At 36.0% G+C, this 15,982-nt stretch overlaps 1 protein-coding gene across 1 annotated transcript in view; it reads left to right on the forward strand.

Annotated features, from left to right (window-relative positions):
* The window catches only part of GALNTL6 (polypeptide N-acetylgalactosaminyltransferase like 6), a 430,883-nt gene that overhangs the window by 184,998 nt on the left and 229,903 nt on the right, over positions 1–15,982 (forward strand). The window contains exon 4 of the mRNA XM_039700070.1: positions 12,842–13,008. Coding sequence (XP_039556004.1) covers positions 12,842–13,008 — 167 coding nt within the window. The remainder of the gene's footprint in view (positions 1–12,841; positions 13,009–15,982) is intronic.

Below are 15,982 nucleotides of genomic sequence, written 5' to 3' on the forward strand. Positions count from 1 at the left end.
TGACTTGAATTTTGAATAGTGCTCTAAACGTGATTTTAATGAGACTTGGGGGAAGGACTGCAATCATCTAGTCTGAACAGTGAATATAAATTTTGTGACCTATCCTGTTTCAAGCTCCTAAGTCTTTTTCTACTAGACAATAAATTTTTTTAAGCTTTTCATTATTGACTCAAGGAATTCAAGTTAGTCCTTGATACTAATACATTTTCAAGCTTTATGATTTAAAATATTTTGGTTTGTATATCTTAATTTCAACAGCAGGTCTCCTTTTATCTAAAATTTGTAGATTAATTGCTGATAACCATATCCTGCAGCATGTCAAGCGCAGCATTGCAAGCAAGGCAAGGGAGGGGATTGCTCTGTGGATCCTGCTCTGTGCAGCCTCACTTTGAGTCCTGTGTACAGTACCACAATGTAAGAGGGATAAAAAAGCTACTGGAGAGCATCCAGAGGAGTATCATGAAGGTGAAGGATGTACAGGTGAAGCTGTATGAGCTGTGGCTGATGTCACTTGGTCTGTTCAGCCTGGGGGAGGCAGAGTGGGGATCTCATTGCAGTCTGCCTCGGGAGGGAAAGAAAAAGGGCAGGTGCTGATCTCTTCTGTGGTTACCAGTGGCAGGAGCCTAAGAAAGGGCACAAAGCTTTTCAGGTGAGGTTTAGGTTGCATATTAGATCAAAGGTGTTTTTTTACTCAGAGGGTGATCAGGCACTGGTTCAGGCTCCCCACATAAGTGGTCACAGCACCAAGCCTGACAGAGTTCAAGAAGTGTTTGGAAAATGCTCTAAGACAAGTGGTGTAATTCTTGGAGTTGTCCTTTGCAGGGCTGTGATGATCCTTGTGAATCCCTTCCAGCTCAAGCTATTCTATGATTTTATGTCTTGGGTAGTCTTAGATCAGATGTGCAAATACTCTCCAGCTTACCTGAGTAATCTGTCACAAAAAATCTTGTCCTTTTAAGGTTTTCCTGGGCATAGATTCATTGGGTAATTAAATTCTTAACATTCTTCTTGTACACTAAAATTGTCCAACCTGATTCTTGTAATGTCTGGTTTTTAGCCTGTATGCGCTGGAGTCAGTGTTTCCAGTCCCTTTCTGTTGGTCTTGCTGTTGATGTGTGAAGTTCTGGCCCTTCACTGTCACTCCCAGCAATATTCCTTTTTAGAAGTCTGAACTATGCTCATTTTTCTTAGGCATTAAATTTTTCACAACCCTCAGAAGAAATGCATTTTCATAATCAAAGAAATGAGAGTGTTTAGCTGAGGGCTGGTTACATCTTCTGTGTCCTGAACAGTAATGAGGTTTTATTTTTTTCTAATAACAAAACCAAATTTCATTCCATGAGTTCTGCATAACTGAAACTCTCCTTTTCAGTAGCAGAAGCTGAGAGTGCCTGAATGGTTCTCTCTCAAAACATTTGAATGCAATGTGGTTGCTCTCCATTGTATTTTTAAAAGAGGCTAAAATGAATATGTAATGGGATTTCTCCAGGCAGTATGTTTTTTTTGATTGGCTCTATTTTTGTGTTTCTTTAGAGTAGTTGCAGAGTTAACAGAGTTGGAGTTGCTCTTAATCTATGTTTTAGTACACTTTGCAGAGAGTTCTAGTATTACTAAACACGTGAGAAACTGATATAGTTAGATATATAGGCAGGCAGTAGCACATATCTGAATCCCCTAAAAAAAATCATTATTTAATTGTATTTAGTTACTTTCTTTTTATAAATACAGTGCATTTGTCGCAATCTACCCTATGTATTATGTAAACTAAAATTTAAGAGTTTGTCTTTCATCCAGTGCTCCAAGATAAATCCTAGTTAATTCCCTCTGCAGTCTGTCATCTTAAAGACAGGCTTGGGTTGGCCTGCCTTACAAAAAAAAAAGAAAAAAAAATTAGACTAACCATTTAAGTATGCTGAACTTACAAATATTTAATAAGTCTTATGGGAGTAATTGGTTATTTCTGTTGATCTTCTGTTGAATTTTTGATCATGTGGTGGAAGAAACAAAGACAGTAGAAGGCTTTTTCTAGTTCTCATTCATTTTGAGGAATCAGAAATGTCTTCAGACACATATATACATTGCATTGCTTCATATTGCTGATTACTCGTATTAGTTTAATTTATCTGGCCTCAGAGAAACCTGTTTAAACTCAAGGTGTGCTTTCAGTGGGTAGTGGAAAAGCTAGAGATGGTTGCTCTGCTTTTCAAACTTTTTTGTGTAGTTGCTGAATAATGCAGTGAAAGTGAAATGTTGTGGTCCAAAACACAGTAGGCAGTGTCCCCATTTCCAAGCCCGACCAGATTGTTCTCTGCAATTGCTTCAGGGCATCCCATTTGAAGTGCAGCTCCTCAAAACAGGATCAGGAATATTTTATACCCAAGGAAACCTATGGCTTTCTGTCTCTGCCATGCCTGCTGTCACTTTCTCTGCAGGATATGTATTGATAGGAACAAATAACCTGGAATAATTCCCAAGTGCTTTCTGGGTGCTTGTGTGTCTTTTTTTTTAGGGCAGCAACAGCAAAAATATGGCTGAAGATTGATGATTCCTCTTCTCTCCTTTTATTGAGAAATAGGCTGCAGTGTTAAATAGGCCAGTGAGGAGAGACCAAGCCTGATGGGAATATTTCTGTTTACTGAAAATTATTTGATAAAAGAAATAATCTGTTTATACACATGGAGAGAAGTAGTTCTTGTGTATTTAGATGCCTTGCATGTTACTTAGACTCCAGTAAATCCTCCCACACTGCTGAGAAAATACCAAGCTGCAGTGAACATAACTGTGAAATCTAAACTTAATAGGGACAGGAATTCTGAAGAATATTTACCCTCTAGCCAGTTCTGTACATCTGGGATAGCCAAGTCTATTAGCATTTGGCAGTGGTTAAAGCTTAAACTTTTAACTGTCAAATAATACAATAGTAAAATTGGAAAGTACATCCAGCTTTGCTAAGATTTCTGTGGAATGTGGGATATTCTGGGGTTTTGAAGTTCATAGATGATAGTGATGATATATGTTGTTAATATAGTAGTTTTATGAAGAGCCTCAGTACACCTTGCCTCAGTAGGGTTGTACATTCTTGCCAGTACATTCTCAATGGCAACACAATTAGCTGTTGCACTTCATGTAATAAGGACAGCAGATGTGCAGCAGTGCTGGAACGGAAAAACAACTTCTGTTTTGCCTGATTTGATTGTGAGTAAGCTTCTTGACCTCCAGTTTTCTGAAGGCTGTGCTGGCCACAGGATGTGGTAGTAGGCATGGGAATTTACTGAGCTTGTTGGCACACGTGGTCCATGAGGCCCAGCAGCTTTTTCACAGCATTTGTTCCCTTGTTAACCAGCTGTGATTTCAGTATTCCAAACACTGGTCAGACCTAGTACTGCCTTGCCCATTATCTCTTCTTTTGTGTACAGGTGGTCGTGTTGAGAGGTGTAAGCCTGACCACATATTGCAGTGAAAAGGGATGTGAAGTGATGTAGGTAGATCACAGAAAGTCTGTCTTTGAAAATTAAGTATTTTATGCTTAAATAAACCGGACATGGTAAGTCCATGGGCCTGAGGGATGAATGCTGAGGGAACTGATGTCTGTTTGAGGCTCCTCTCAATGGCCTTTGAATGATCACAGCAATTGAGAGAAGTACCTGAGGACTGATGCAAAACTGGGAGGAGTGACTGAGCTTTTAGAGGGTTCCTAGAAACCTATGGAGTGCCTTTGGAATATAAGGGCAAGTGGTAGTAAGATAACTAGGATTTCTGGAATGGAAATATAAAGGGTAATTGAATGTCACAGGTTGTTTTTTTCCTGAAGTAGTGTGCTTTAAAATGCACTTTGAAGTGAAAAAACCTGAATTCTAATCCTGTTTCTTCTTCAGCCATGAAAATGACCTTAGACTCAAAATAGAGGGTTTTTATTGATGGTCTTTTTATCGAGGTCTGCCTTACTTGTGAGAGATAATCAGATAAGTATGCTGGGGTTGAATGAATGAATTTTAACTAGATTTTTTTTAAGACAAGATTAGATAAATAACAAAGTGTTTTGAGGGTGTTTGCTTGTGTATGTATTAAATAAATTGCTCTGATGTTATTTTTGAATTTTTAGGTAATAAAGTGCAAGGTTTAAGCTAAAATATAATTAGAGTACTAGGATGCCTTCTTATGTGCACTGGCTAATGAGGAATTTTGAGATAGTATAAAATGACTACATGTATTATTTCCCAAGCCTCCAAGATTTAATACATATGGTGAGTAGATAAGTTTCTTAAAATATATTAATGATTTTTTAAAATGTATAGCATCTTTCCTTAAGTGATGAGGATTTTATAAGTCACTGTATCATAAACATTTTTTATGTCAATATAGTTTCTCTGACTCTTAGGCTCTTCCCTTGGTAAGAGGAACTTTTCAGTTTGAAGGACAAAGCAAGGCAAACTCAGACTTTGATTTCTTCAGAGACAGAGAGTGCTACTGAAGAAACTGTACATGACAGGCCAAAATGAGGTGGTTTGACATAAAGTAACAAGCACCTAATTCAGCTCCGTAAATGCTGATGAATTCCATGCTGAGGGAAGTCTACATAGAGCACAGAACTTTGCCTCCTTAGTTCCCAAGACTTGTTGATAGTGCATTTAATAGCAATTTCATGAACAATTTCTACTGTGCAATTTATTTTTCTTCTTTTTCATGAAAATCCTACTTATGTTTTGGAGGAGGTTTATTTGTTCTAGTAAAGTGTTTTGACATTTATTGAGGCCCATACCCTGTAATGCCTGCTTGCTTCCCAGCTGTGAGTCACTGTGAAAATAAAGATTACTTTCCCTGCCATCAACTCACACCCAAGCTAATTTTACAGCCTTGTCAAATAGCAGGAGAAATTACTAGTTATCACTACTTAATCAGGCTCAGCTGACAAGACTAGATTGGAACAGAAACATGGTGTGACTGAAGCTTGTTGCTGTAAATTGAATACTTTGACATGCTAGGACAATTACTATGTAAATTTCACTGGGAAATGTTTTGTTCTGGTAGCTTATAGAGGTCGTGTCAGTACCTGGGGGCCCAGTGGATGCTGTAGTTTCTTTTAATAAAGGCAAAGAAAAGGTCAGATCTGGAAAAGCAGCTTAGTTAAGAGAGCGAGAGCTGACAAAGCCATTGGGGGAAGGTTGAAAATATATTTCTGTTTTGCTTTAACTTTCTCTGGTATTTCCTATAAGAGGAGAAAATTAGAGGTGGGCTACTTTTTTGATCCAGAAACTGCAGTAGTAGGCTGCTACCTTATTTCCTAAATCCAGCAAAGGCATGTCTGTGAGACACTTAACTTCTCATATGTTATTATCTCTCAAGGCAATTTTCAAGGCTGTTGATGTGTTTGGAAGGCACAGAGCCTGGTAACTGAGCACTGCATTGCTGGTGGTATCCCTTAGCCTGTATAAAACATTGCTGATATGTCTCCAGGGTCAAGCAAATTGCTGCTTTATGAATCAGCTTTTGCTGTCAAATGGCTGGAATGATGCCAGCACGGCTCTCTTTCTCATTATTTTAGAAGCCTATATTCTTTCATTTTGCCTTCTACAGAGGCAGTGTTTCTGCATCTTTCTGTTAACTGGGAAGCTGTAAAGGGGGATGATTTGGAAGTTCTGCATCTTTTTTTAAGCTCAGGTGATGAGGACTTTTTTTCCCCCCAAATATAAAGTTATCAGGGAAGCAAACAGAACTTGTCTTATTCCTTTAATAAAAAAATGCTATTATTTGTGCCTAGTAGAGTAGGTTAAACCTACAAAATGAAATCCTAACAGTCTTAGGATTCTTAGCAGTGAATAAGAAAGAAGTGTAATTATAACTTCTTCTCACTACTCTTTTTATGAATAGTCATCCTTTCAGGTTGTATTTTAAAGGTGCCTCCTGCAGATAGCTTCATGGTGTTTCTGGGACAGTTTTTTTTTCTTCCTTAGGCAGGTTAATATTTCAGAAATAGAGGAACCTCCTGCTATTTTCTTAACCTTCTGAAAGTCTCCCTGCAGCTTTGAAGCCAACTCTAAAATTGTTTTGTGCAGAAACTTGGTTTTGATTCTTGTTTCAACCCTGCAGAAGAATTCTGTATCTCAAAGGAAAAAATAAGTCAATATTGAGTGTTTTAAAGTAAGTTAAAGAGTGTGTCTGTGTGTTGTTTCTATGAATAAGCCTTTAACTCCTGGATCCAAGCGCCCAACTCCAAAACCAAACTGTAGGAGCCTCATACACAGCTGGTGAAAAGTTCTATTTTGTCAATTATATGTATTTAAAATTTTTACTATATAAATTATTTTCAAATAAATTCTACCTTTTTTTAAGTAATTGGGTTTCCAAAACAGTAATGAATTACAAAATTGAATCACACATATGATTAGTACTTAATTATGTTTCTAGTAGAAGGGAGAGAGGAAGGAGATTCTTCAGACAGAGATTGATTTTCAAAGTAGTAAATACAACTTGACAATGTGGAAACAGCTTTTGGACTGGTAGATCAGGCCTCTGTTTGTAAAATTCTCATCCAGAAGTCTCTGAGGGACTAATTTAATCATGTAGGGATATTCTTTGAAGGGAAATACCAGATATTAAGTTCTGAAATGTCATGGAAAGAGACTAAACTGATTGAGGAGAGCAATATTTGAAAGCATAATTCAAAGTTCATAACTTTTGATTCATTATAATCTTGAAAATGACATTGTATCTAACTAATCAGCATATTCATAATTTGATGCCAGTTTTTGGTTGTTCGGTTTGGGGTTTTTTTACATAGGTGTTGCCAGTTATAAAATATTTTTTTGCAAAGTCCACATTGCTAGTGTTATTTAATAATTTCTGAGTATTTCTGCAGTGGCAATGCATAATGCCTCTTTCATTAAATTCACATTGCTCCAAATGGTAATGTCAGAGCAAGTGAATGCAGGTGTGTGCTACTTAACTGGCAGGATGACTGTTGTTTATCGTGGTTATTTTCTTGCTAAGAATCTACCAAGACATTTCAGGTGTAACACAGAAGTTATCCTGAGACTTAAGGCTTCAGTAAATAAGCTTGAAGAAATCTATTATTTATGCCAAGAAATTTTCAGTTTTTCAACTGTGGGTGCTGAACCTCTTATTCAGCATTGTTCCATGATTAAGTGCTAGTGTGCTGCACTAAAATATCTTGTGTTTAAATTTAATGAAAGAGGCATCTTTAGGAAAGCTTCTGTTGCACGTTACTAAGGCCAATCTGTAGTATTCTGTTAAGATTATGGAGAAAATGCTTCTGCTGAGTAGGAGCCCTGTAGTACTTTCAATTGTCAGGTTCTTCACCCCCTTGAATAGTATTCCTGCCATGAGTCCTAGATGTATGCTGCTGCTTCTTCATCCCCTTTTTCCCTCCCAGCTTGTTGATCCAGGCATTTGGATAGTGCCCTCTAGAGATAAATGACCTTGCTTTCCAAAGAGCTTAAAATAATATCTTTTGGTGCCAGACATTTATTTGTTTGGAAAAGTACAACCAAAAGGTGAGTAGTTACTTGACTGAACTATTCCTGAAGAGTTGTGCATTTCTGAGTGTCTAGGATGAATGCCTTATAGTGTTAAAATGGGGGCAAAGCAGCTGCAGATTTGGCTGCCACCTGGAAATCACTTTATAAGACTTTAAAAGAATGGAAAACAGAGCAGTACAAGAGAGTGATCAACTAATTAACAGTGCCTTGTGTAAAAATACAGAAATTTAAACTATACACTTTAAATTTTAAGAGCTCACCTAGAGACCACAGTGGCATCCTCTTCCCTGTTTGCCTGTATGACAGCACCAGCATGTAGAAGCAAATTATTTGCTGTATGGAATAATGCTGAGCTAGTTTTTTTCCCCTTGTTTTTTGTGGTCAAATGTGTCACTGTGGAACTCGGCAATAAAATGGATTCCCTGTCAATAAGGAAGGTATTGGTGAGGGATTCCATAAGATGAACAGTAGTACAGGCAGCATGGACTAAACTCTGAAGGCCTCTACCTTTTACAGCTCTTGAGAGAAGAGCTGGCAAGTTACTTGCATATGATGAGACTGTGTGGTGAAAGGACAAGAGAGATAACATGCTCATACATTGCTGGATTCCAGTCTTGGCTGTGAAATGGGCAAGCTGTTTAAATTCCCCAGCCTAGTCTGGCAGTCTGTAGAGCTAGGAACAATCCCCAGTTCACCCTCTGGAGAAGACTGGAGGCCTGGCTCTGTTCAGTTAGGATGAGGCACAGGATGTGCAGATGTTTACTGCTACGCTGCACTGGATGCTGATGGTGTGGCATGGCACATGCCTAGAGGTGCAAGCAAAGAGGTGAGCTGAGCTGACTGATCAGGATTTCTTGGAATAATTTGTGGAAGACAGCATCAAACCTTGAGCATTTAAGCCTCCAGTTCTGTAAATGATCACTTAACCAGCCACTGATGAGGAGGCTGCATTAGTCCTGTAGCTGAGGAAGACGTAGTGTGAGGTTTCTGAGCAAAGTGAATGAATGGTGCCTCAAATACTAACCATTAAAAATATTGCTGGACTGAGCTATTTGGTTATCTGAAGAAACACAAGTATGGAGGTAAGGATAAAAGTGAGGAAAAGTATAATGAAAACAGTGGAATACTTGTCAAATAATGTGTTCTTAGCATCCTTAAGTATTTATCCTCTTAGCAGTGTGGGAATGATGAGCATACATATGTAGCCAGGGCTGATTACAGAAAACACTTTCATGGAAATTATAGTGATCAAAGCCAAAGTGAAAAATCAGTTCAGTATACTAATTTCAGGTAGACTGATTTAGTTTTCTACCCTCAATCCCAAAATTATAAAGTATCATGGCAAGTTTTTCTTCTGAAACTTTGTGTGTGTTCATACTAATATATATCTCATTCAAATAAGCCATTTCATAATATATGTGTAGAATGAGTTAACAGAGTCAAATAACCTGTCTTCATCATCATTTGCCATTTAAATCAGTCTTGTTAGTGCAGAGTCCTCATGTTATTTTAAAAGTTAATCCAGTTTAAAATGTCACTAAGGCAAAAAACTAGTCCTGATAGAGACAGGCTAAAAATAGCAAATAAGTTCCTATAAAAATTATTTTGAAAGACCTACTATTTGTATTCATTTTTCAATTTCCCAGTGATTTTTTTCTTTTCTAATTCCTTAATTAGAATATGATATGACACTAAAGCTCTACAGTAATATTCTTGCCTTTATCAGTTGAGCTAAGATTTCATAATTAAGAGGAGATCTTAAAGTAATGTTGATTACTTTACTGACATCAGCTACATTGCAGTATTTTCTACGCTGAGTTACATCTTGGAGCAAACCCTTACTTCACTGCGACTGGCTGAACTGCCTATCTATCCATCTTAAATCTACTAACCTTTTTTTAGTATTGATTTTAGGATTTATTTCCAGGCCTTTATAGATTTTCTATAATTTCAAGCCTCAATGAAAGTCATTGTGCTCTTTGGGGACTTTATTCTGCCATTCAAACTATCTGAATGATACTTACTGTCCACATAAAGCCTACATTCACCTAGTGTGCAAGTAATTTGCAGTGTCTTTATGAGGAGGATGACAACTGGAGTTCATGTGTGCAAGTACTATAATTTACTAAATTGATACAGGTTTGACTGAATTTTCCACCAAAATTTTTATGGTCTGGGTAGAATATTATTTTACTCAGTAGTGTTTTAAATATTTCTGTAGGTAGTCAGTTCACTTTTGTTTTACCATAATTTAGACAGTTTTACCTAATGTGTATGTGGCTATGGTAATTTTTTATACATAGCATTTTTCCTTTCTAAAGCAAACCTTGCTTTATTTTTTATTTTAGTAAATTTTTGTAAGATTGCATTCTTCAGGAAATATGGAAGAATCTTGAATTGCAATTTCTCATTTCTTTGGAGACTCAAGAATTTTCTTTTTAAAACAAAAAGCAACGTCTGTAGCTTCTAAGTAGTCTTTTTTGCAGCCAGGGTGTTGGAATCACTGCTAAAACTCAGGATATGAAGAAGCACACTTGTGGACTTGGAACAAATTGTGCATGCATTATATGTTTATTCTCATGAAAATACATAGCTTTTAGTATTGGATGGTACATCCAGTGTCTCAGCTGTGGAGGTCTAACTGCATCTTTGTTGCAGTTTGTGATCATTTCTGATCATTACAGCTGTTCCTCAGGTCTGTCCTGCAGCCCATCAGAGCACAGAGCTAGCTGCCCTCTGCTATGGACAGTGTTGAGTAGAACTTGAAATAAAATGGATTTCATTAAGGCTTTTTAAAACAGTCATCTTCTCTTGCTGCTAGAGTCTCGTGTTAAGAGAACCAGGGGCAAAAAATGAGCAGAATTCCACTTGCTGAAGAAAGGCAAGTAAAGCACTGCTGTGAAACCTAGCAGAAAACTATGAATTTTAAGGATTCATTTCTATGAATTTGAAATCTGGCCATTTTTTTTGATAAAAGCACAAAAAGGATATTGTGGTGGTTTGTGTCTTTTGCTAGAAATCAATTAACGTATAGCCTTTGCCATATACCTTTACTATGGCAATCAAAATAAATGTAAATGAGGATTAAAGGTCAAAGTTGAATGATGGAGAAATGTTAAGAAAGTGATAGATGCTTTCATCTTGTAAGTGTGGCTCTGTTTTAGGTCAATTTGTTCAGCAGGAAGAATAGAATAGTTGTAGACTAAATCCATCAATGTTACTTCTCAACACCTTAGCATAATGCAATTACTCTGAAACTGTCAATGAGGATATCCAAATCCAGTGATCTACCCCATCCTTACACTCATAAGGTTACAATATTAACCATGCAAATTTCAGTACAACTGCTTTCAAAAGGTATCTTGTTATACTGGAGGGATGACTTGTTAAAAAAGAAAGTGGATGTTTTGGGTATTTTTTCTTCTTTAGAAGTTGTTAGTCTTATATATACGAGGTTCTTTTGCTTGGGTTTTTTGGTTTTTTTGGCTTGGTTTTATGGAGGTGGAAACTTACTACATTTGAGATCATATTTATTGGGGGTCAAAAATGCTGAAGGAAAAGCTTTTGCTTTCAAAAATAGCGTGAGAGTTCCATGTATGTCTGTTAGTTGCATTTGTTCAGGTCCAAGAAGCATCACTGTTGACAAATTGCTGCCAACAATAGGTGTTGGTTTTGGTAGGTGGCTCTCTTCATTTGCCATCTGAAACAGCTACGTATTAATAATGGGCTTCATTTGTTGTACTTCTTCCTACAGATGCTGAAAAAAACAAAATCCTACTAAATTCTTTTGCTGCAGTGGATTTTCTTTTTCGCACAAAACATTTAAATATACACACTTGGACTTTCCTGTCACTAGATAATGAGCGCTGCTTTTCCCAGAACTTCATTATTGCAAAGCATCTGTCCATTTTCCAATGTTCATGTATGTTTTACCAGTAAGCTGCTTACTACAATGTTTCCACAGTGCTTATTTCAGAAAATGGCTTGTCATTAAATTAATTCTCACTGTGTTTTAGGAAGGAAAGTCTGAACTGCAAATTTAAATCATATTTTTTCATGAAGTATCTAAAACCTAATTCGTTTATTTGTAGCTACATAACAGTTAATATTTTGCAAATACAACTATAGTAGCTATGAGTTTTTATTATTTCTTTGGAGCATTTAATCAGTGTGGTAGCTGTATAGTATATTGATAAATACTGATTTCTAAGTGACATTTATATAGAGGAAATGCAAATATATGTAAATCAAAACTATATTTTGTAGTTTTTGATATGCATAGTTACACTTTCTGACAAGGAGCAAAGATACCTACACTTTTTTTTTAACCTTAGAATTTGCAGGGCTCAACTTTTAATTTTGTTTGTTTATTGCAAAGCTGACAGGTTTCTGCTCTAGGGATACCTTTATCAGGATAGGGCTTTCTTTTGAGGAATGAGAAATCGTTCAGTTAGTTTGTCCCCAGAGGTGAAAATGCCAGGCTTTGTTAACAACAGAGGAATGTGTCCCTTTTTTCTTTTTTTCAACAAAAATGAAAGTTGCAATCCCATCAGTAATCTAAACATTTGTCATAAAATATTTTTTGATATTAGGAGACACTGATTTGCATGGCCATTATTTACTTTTGAGTGTTATGTTTTTTTCATTCTGAAGTATGTAAACAACTCAATATAGAAAACAGGTTAAGCACTGATATTCCATAGCTGCTGTGTAATTAAGATGTTGAATGTACAGTGCTTTCCTTTCAAAGATGAAAACTTGTTTACATTTCCTTGTTTATAAGTCTGCACTTCCCAAATTGTATATTGTTTTATCTCTATACTTAGTAGGAGCAGTCATTTTGAATCTGTCGATGGGAAGTTGGAGTTGTATGTGTGGGCGTTGTTTTTCATATTGTAAGCTCATATGACTCAGGGTAATATTGAATTGTTTTCTAGAGTTTATCTCTTTGTAGACCAAACGAGCATTTCAGATTAGGTTCATATTTTGCTTCAGAATGCTTTTTGATAAGAGGATTTGGTTTTTGGAAATGATGTCATGGAAGATATGTCATCTGTCATACTTCAGGAAAAAGTTTCAGTGAAGGAAAATAATTCCAGCCAGTTTTATTTTTTTCACTTATTCCACTTAAATTTTGTCATTGTTCCAATTTATTTAGTGTAGTAAGCAATGTGATTTGAACAATCCAGCTATTTTCACATGAAATGACTACTTAATTGCACTGTTGAATTTTATGCCAGAAGCCATGTTGGTTGAATGGCCCAAATGGATGACAAGATATGCCAACTCAGATTTTCAGTAGGCTTATACAATATATTATTATTATTATTTCCTTGCCTCTGCAGCTGTAAGCACAAGGTGTACTTGGAAGCACTACCAAACACGAGCATCATCATCCCGTTTCATAACGAGGGCTGGACTTCGCTCTTGCGCACGATCCACAGCATCATCAACCGCACTCCAGACAGCCTGATCGCAGAGATCATTCTGGTGGATGACTTCAGTGACAGAGGTAAGGCCCGGATGGTTTTGTTTTGACTTGAAATTTATAGTGCAGTGTGGTCCAGAGAGAAGCTAAAGGGACGCAAAAACAACCTTGAAGAACCCTTTGGTTGTTAGCAGGAATAAATATTTATAAGATACTTTTGTTTTGCTTGGCATGAATGCTGAAATTCATGTCAAAGGGAAGAGAGACTGTCAACTGTTAATTAGGCGTTATTAATGTTGTATTTTGAATGTTATTACTGAAATACTGCAAATTTTAGTGTTTCCTCATCTTTTCCCTTTTACTCTGGAAATACATCAACTTTGACCATTTTAGATGCAACTCATTAGCTTTTGATCCTGGAATTTTATTGAGCTAGGCAGATTCACATACTAGTACAAAAGAGCCATACAGAGAAATGAGGCTCTTTTGAATGAAATGTGGAAAAAAATGCTTTGGAGTAGTTGATCAAAATTTACATCATATATATATAGAGTAAAATTAAGAAAATGTCAATCACTTAATGTGTTATGCTGCGATTACTTCTTGAACGCAACAGAAAAAATTAACGCCTCTAATTCTTTAAATGAATTTTAGCAGTTCTTTAGGTAAAATTCCTCCATGATAAGGATATAGAACTAGGAGATGGGGTTGGTTTTTTTTTTTCAAATTTTAGTTCATCTCTTAGAAGTTTAAGCATGAAGACCTTTGACTTCAGAGTTTTGCAGGCTAGGTTTTCTGTTTCTGTTGAAACATCAATTGCTGGTGTGCAAGTTAGCTTTGTTCTGAGTATACTGATAGCAAAAGAGAGAATTGTAACCTTTGCTAATGTTCTACTTAAACCCTTTATCTCAGCTAGGAACTTAGAGGAGCAGATTTCTGACCTACTGTTTTAAGAAGCCCCTGGGTGAGTGAGAGAAATATTAGTAGAGCACTGCAGTAGCAGAAACATTTTTGTAAGATTTTTTTAAAACTTGATATTTCAGGTTTTAGAAAGATAAATGCTCCACACATCTATCTTGCCCTTTCATATCTGCTGGTTTACTTGCAATATGTCCTTTGATGAACTGCCTCCCGATCTGTAATGCAATTTAAGTGAAATTGTAAAGTGAGTGCAGTTCTAACTATTCTATGTTTATGAAATCTAGACCACAGATGAAAGTTTTGGAAATCAGACCTGTAAAACAGCACACCCAGGCTGTTTCTGCAGGCTAACAATTTCCTAGCAGTAAACAACTCAAAGGGAAGTATTGTAAGTTGTTTTTATGAAGTATTTGAAAAGTAAAAAAGCTGGTTTTCATTTTCTCCCCCTCTTTTTTTTTTTTTCTTTTTGGCTGAAATAGCAGCTATTGAGGCTGTGCTTGCTCAATATGGTAATACTGTAGCACTTTTTAATGAAGACTATAATTGCTACTGTTGATGCATTTTAAAAAATGCTAGTGTTTTGTAAAGCTTATCTACTTTTTGGTAGATAAGCTTTGGTATCTACTTAGGTTTTGAGAAAAAGAATTAATGCCAGTAAACAGGCTCTTGCTCTTTCTTGCATGCTCTAACTTAGTTTTTCCTGATTGCTGAAAGTAATATTATTGCTAGAACACTATAAAAATCTCCATAGTCTTCTTCATTTCCAGTTATATAAAGCTATATATGACTTTTCAGTGGAACAGTTTTCGGCTGGAAGAAGTGGCTCATATAGCATAGGAACGTTTAACAAAAATGTTTAATATAGGTTTGAAAAACTGAAAGAAATCTACAAAGCAGACTTACATGAAGCTGGACCTAGCACTATGGTAGCAGTAAAATTATTTACTTCTGTTTATTGGTATTATTAAAATAAAGTTCAGAAATGTGAATGGTTGCCAGTTTTGAACGTATTGAGTACTGTATGCTGGAAGACATAACAACAAAAATCTGCTGCAGTCTCTACTCTGAATTCAGTAACATTGACTTTGAGGTCAGATGAATCATTTTGGTACACCTGAGGTTGCTTTAATTCTTGTATTTGTGATCCTCTAAACTTTACTTAACTAAGACTATATTGTGTTTTCTTGTGCTCTTTTTTCTCTTCTGTAAGGTGGTCACACATAATAGAGTTAGATTATTTTAAGAAAATGCTGACTGATACCTAGCTTTGTCCCCTCCCACTTCATAAAATAACCTGATTTTAAGAAGTGGCAGATTATTTTACCCTTTAGTTGCCTTTCTGAGACTAATAGGAATAAAGCAGTAAAAAAGATACTGAAACAAGATTAGGCAAAAAATAAAGCTTGTACGTTCAGATGTCAGAACTCACAGAATTTTTTCAGAAAGTTTACTGCTGTGTTGAGGCAGTATAGTGATTAGTGATAAACTCATATCCCTTTTCCTTATTGTATAATTTCTTCATTAAGCTGCAGGTACCATATAGCTGACAAATGGCTATTATTTTGTGAAATCAGTTATATCTTATTAAAGTGAGTAAATACATTATTAATGTGTATACTATTCTTGTTCCATAACTTCATATCATAAGGGGAGAGTTTTCTGTTAGCAATCTAAACATCATGTGTAGATAGTCAAAAGTGAAAATTAAGTATTTCAGTAACAATGATATTTTAAAAATAGTGATTAAATGTCAAACACTTTTCTGTAAAGTTCTCCGTTAATCCCGCTGTTCCTTTTTACAAACATCTAGGAAGTTAGGAAAAGTCCGTTCTTATTAGAAGCAGTAAATGAGAAAAAGAAGAAATTTGAAAGCTGTGTAAAAATTTTCAAAAAAAAGGCTCCAGCATTTTTCTTTCTTTTTAACTAATGCCAGTATAAATACTGAAATGCACTGAATAAAACTTTTGGTAATAAATGATGAAAATGTTTTGCTGAGCAGCTCAATACCAGGAGTTTGCTAGTTCATCTGTAGAATAACTTGTATGCCTTCATTTTATTCATATGCACTCCTTTGGCTTTTATGATCAAAACCTAAATCTTTAGATAGTTCATGCATAATATGCTGCATAAATTATGA

This window comes from Passer montanus, unplaced genomic scaffold, assembly GCF_014805655.1.
Source record: "Passer montanus isolate IOZ18808 unplaced genomic scaffold, ASM1480565v1 scaffold14, whole genome shotgun sequence".
In the NCBI taxonomy this organism is placed as follows: Eukaryota; Metazoa; Chordata; class Aves; order Passeriformes; family Passeridae; genus Passer; species Passer montanus.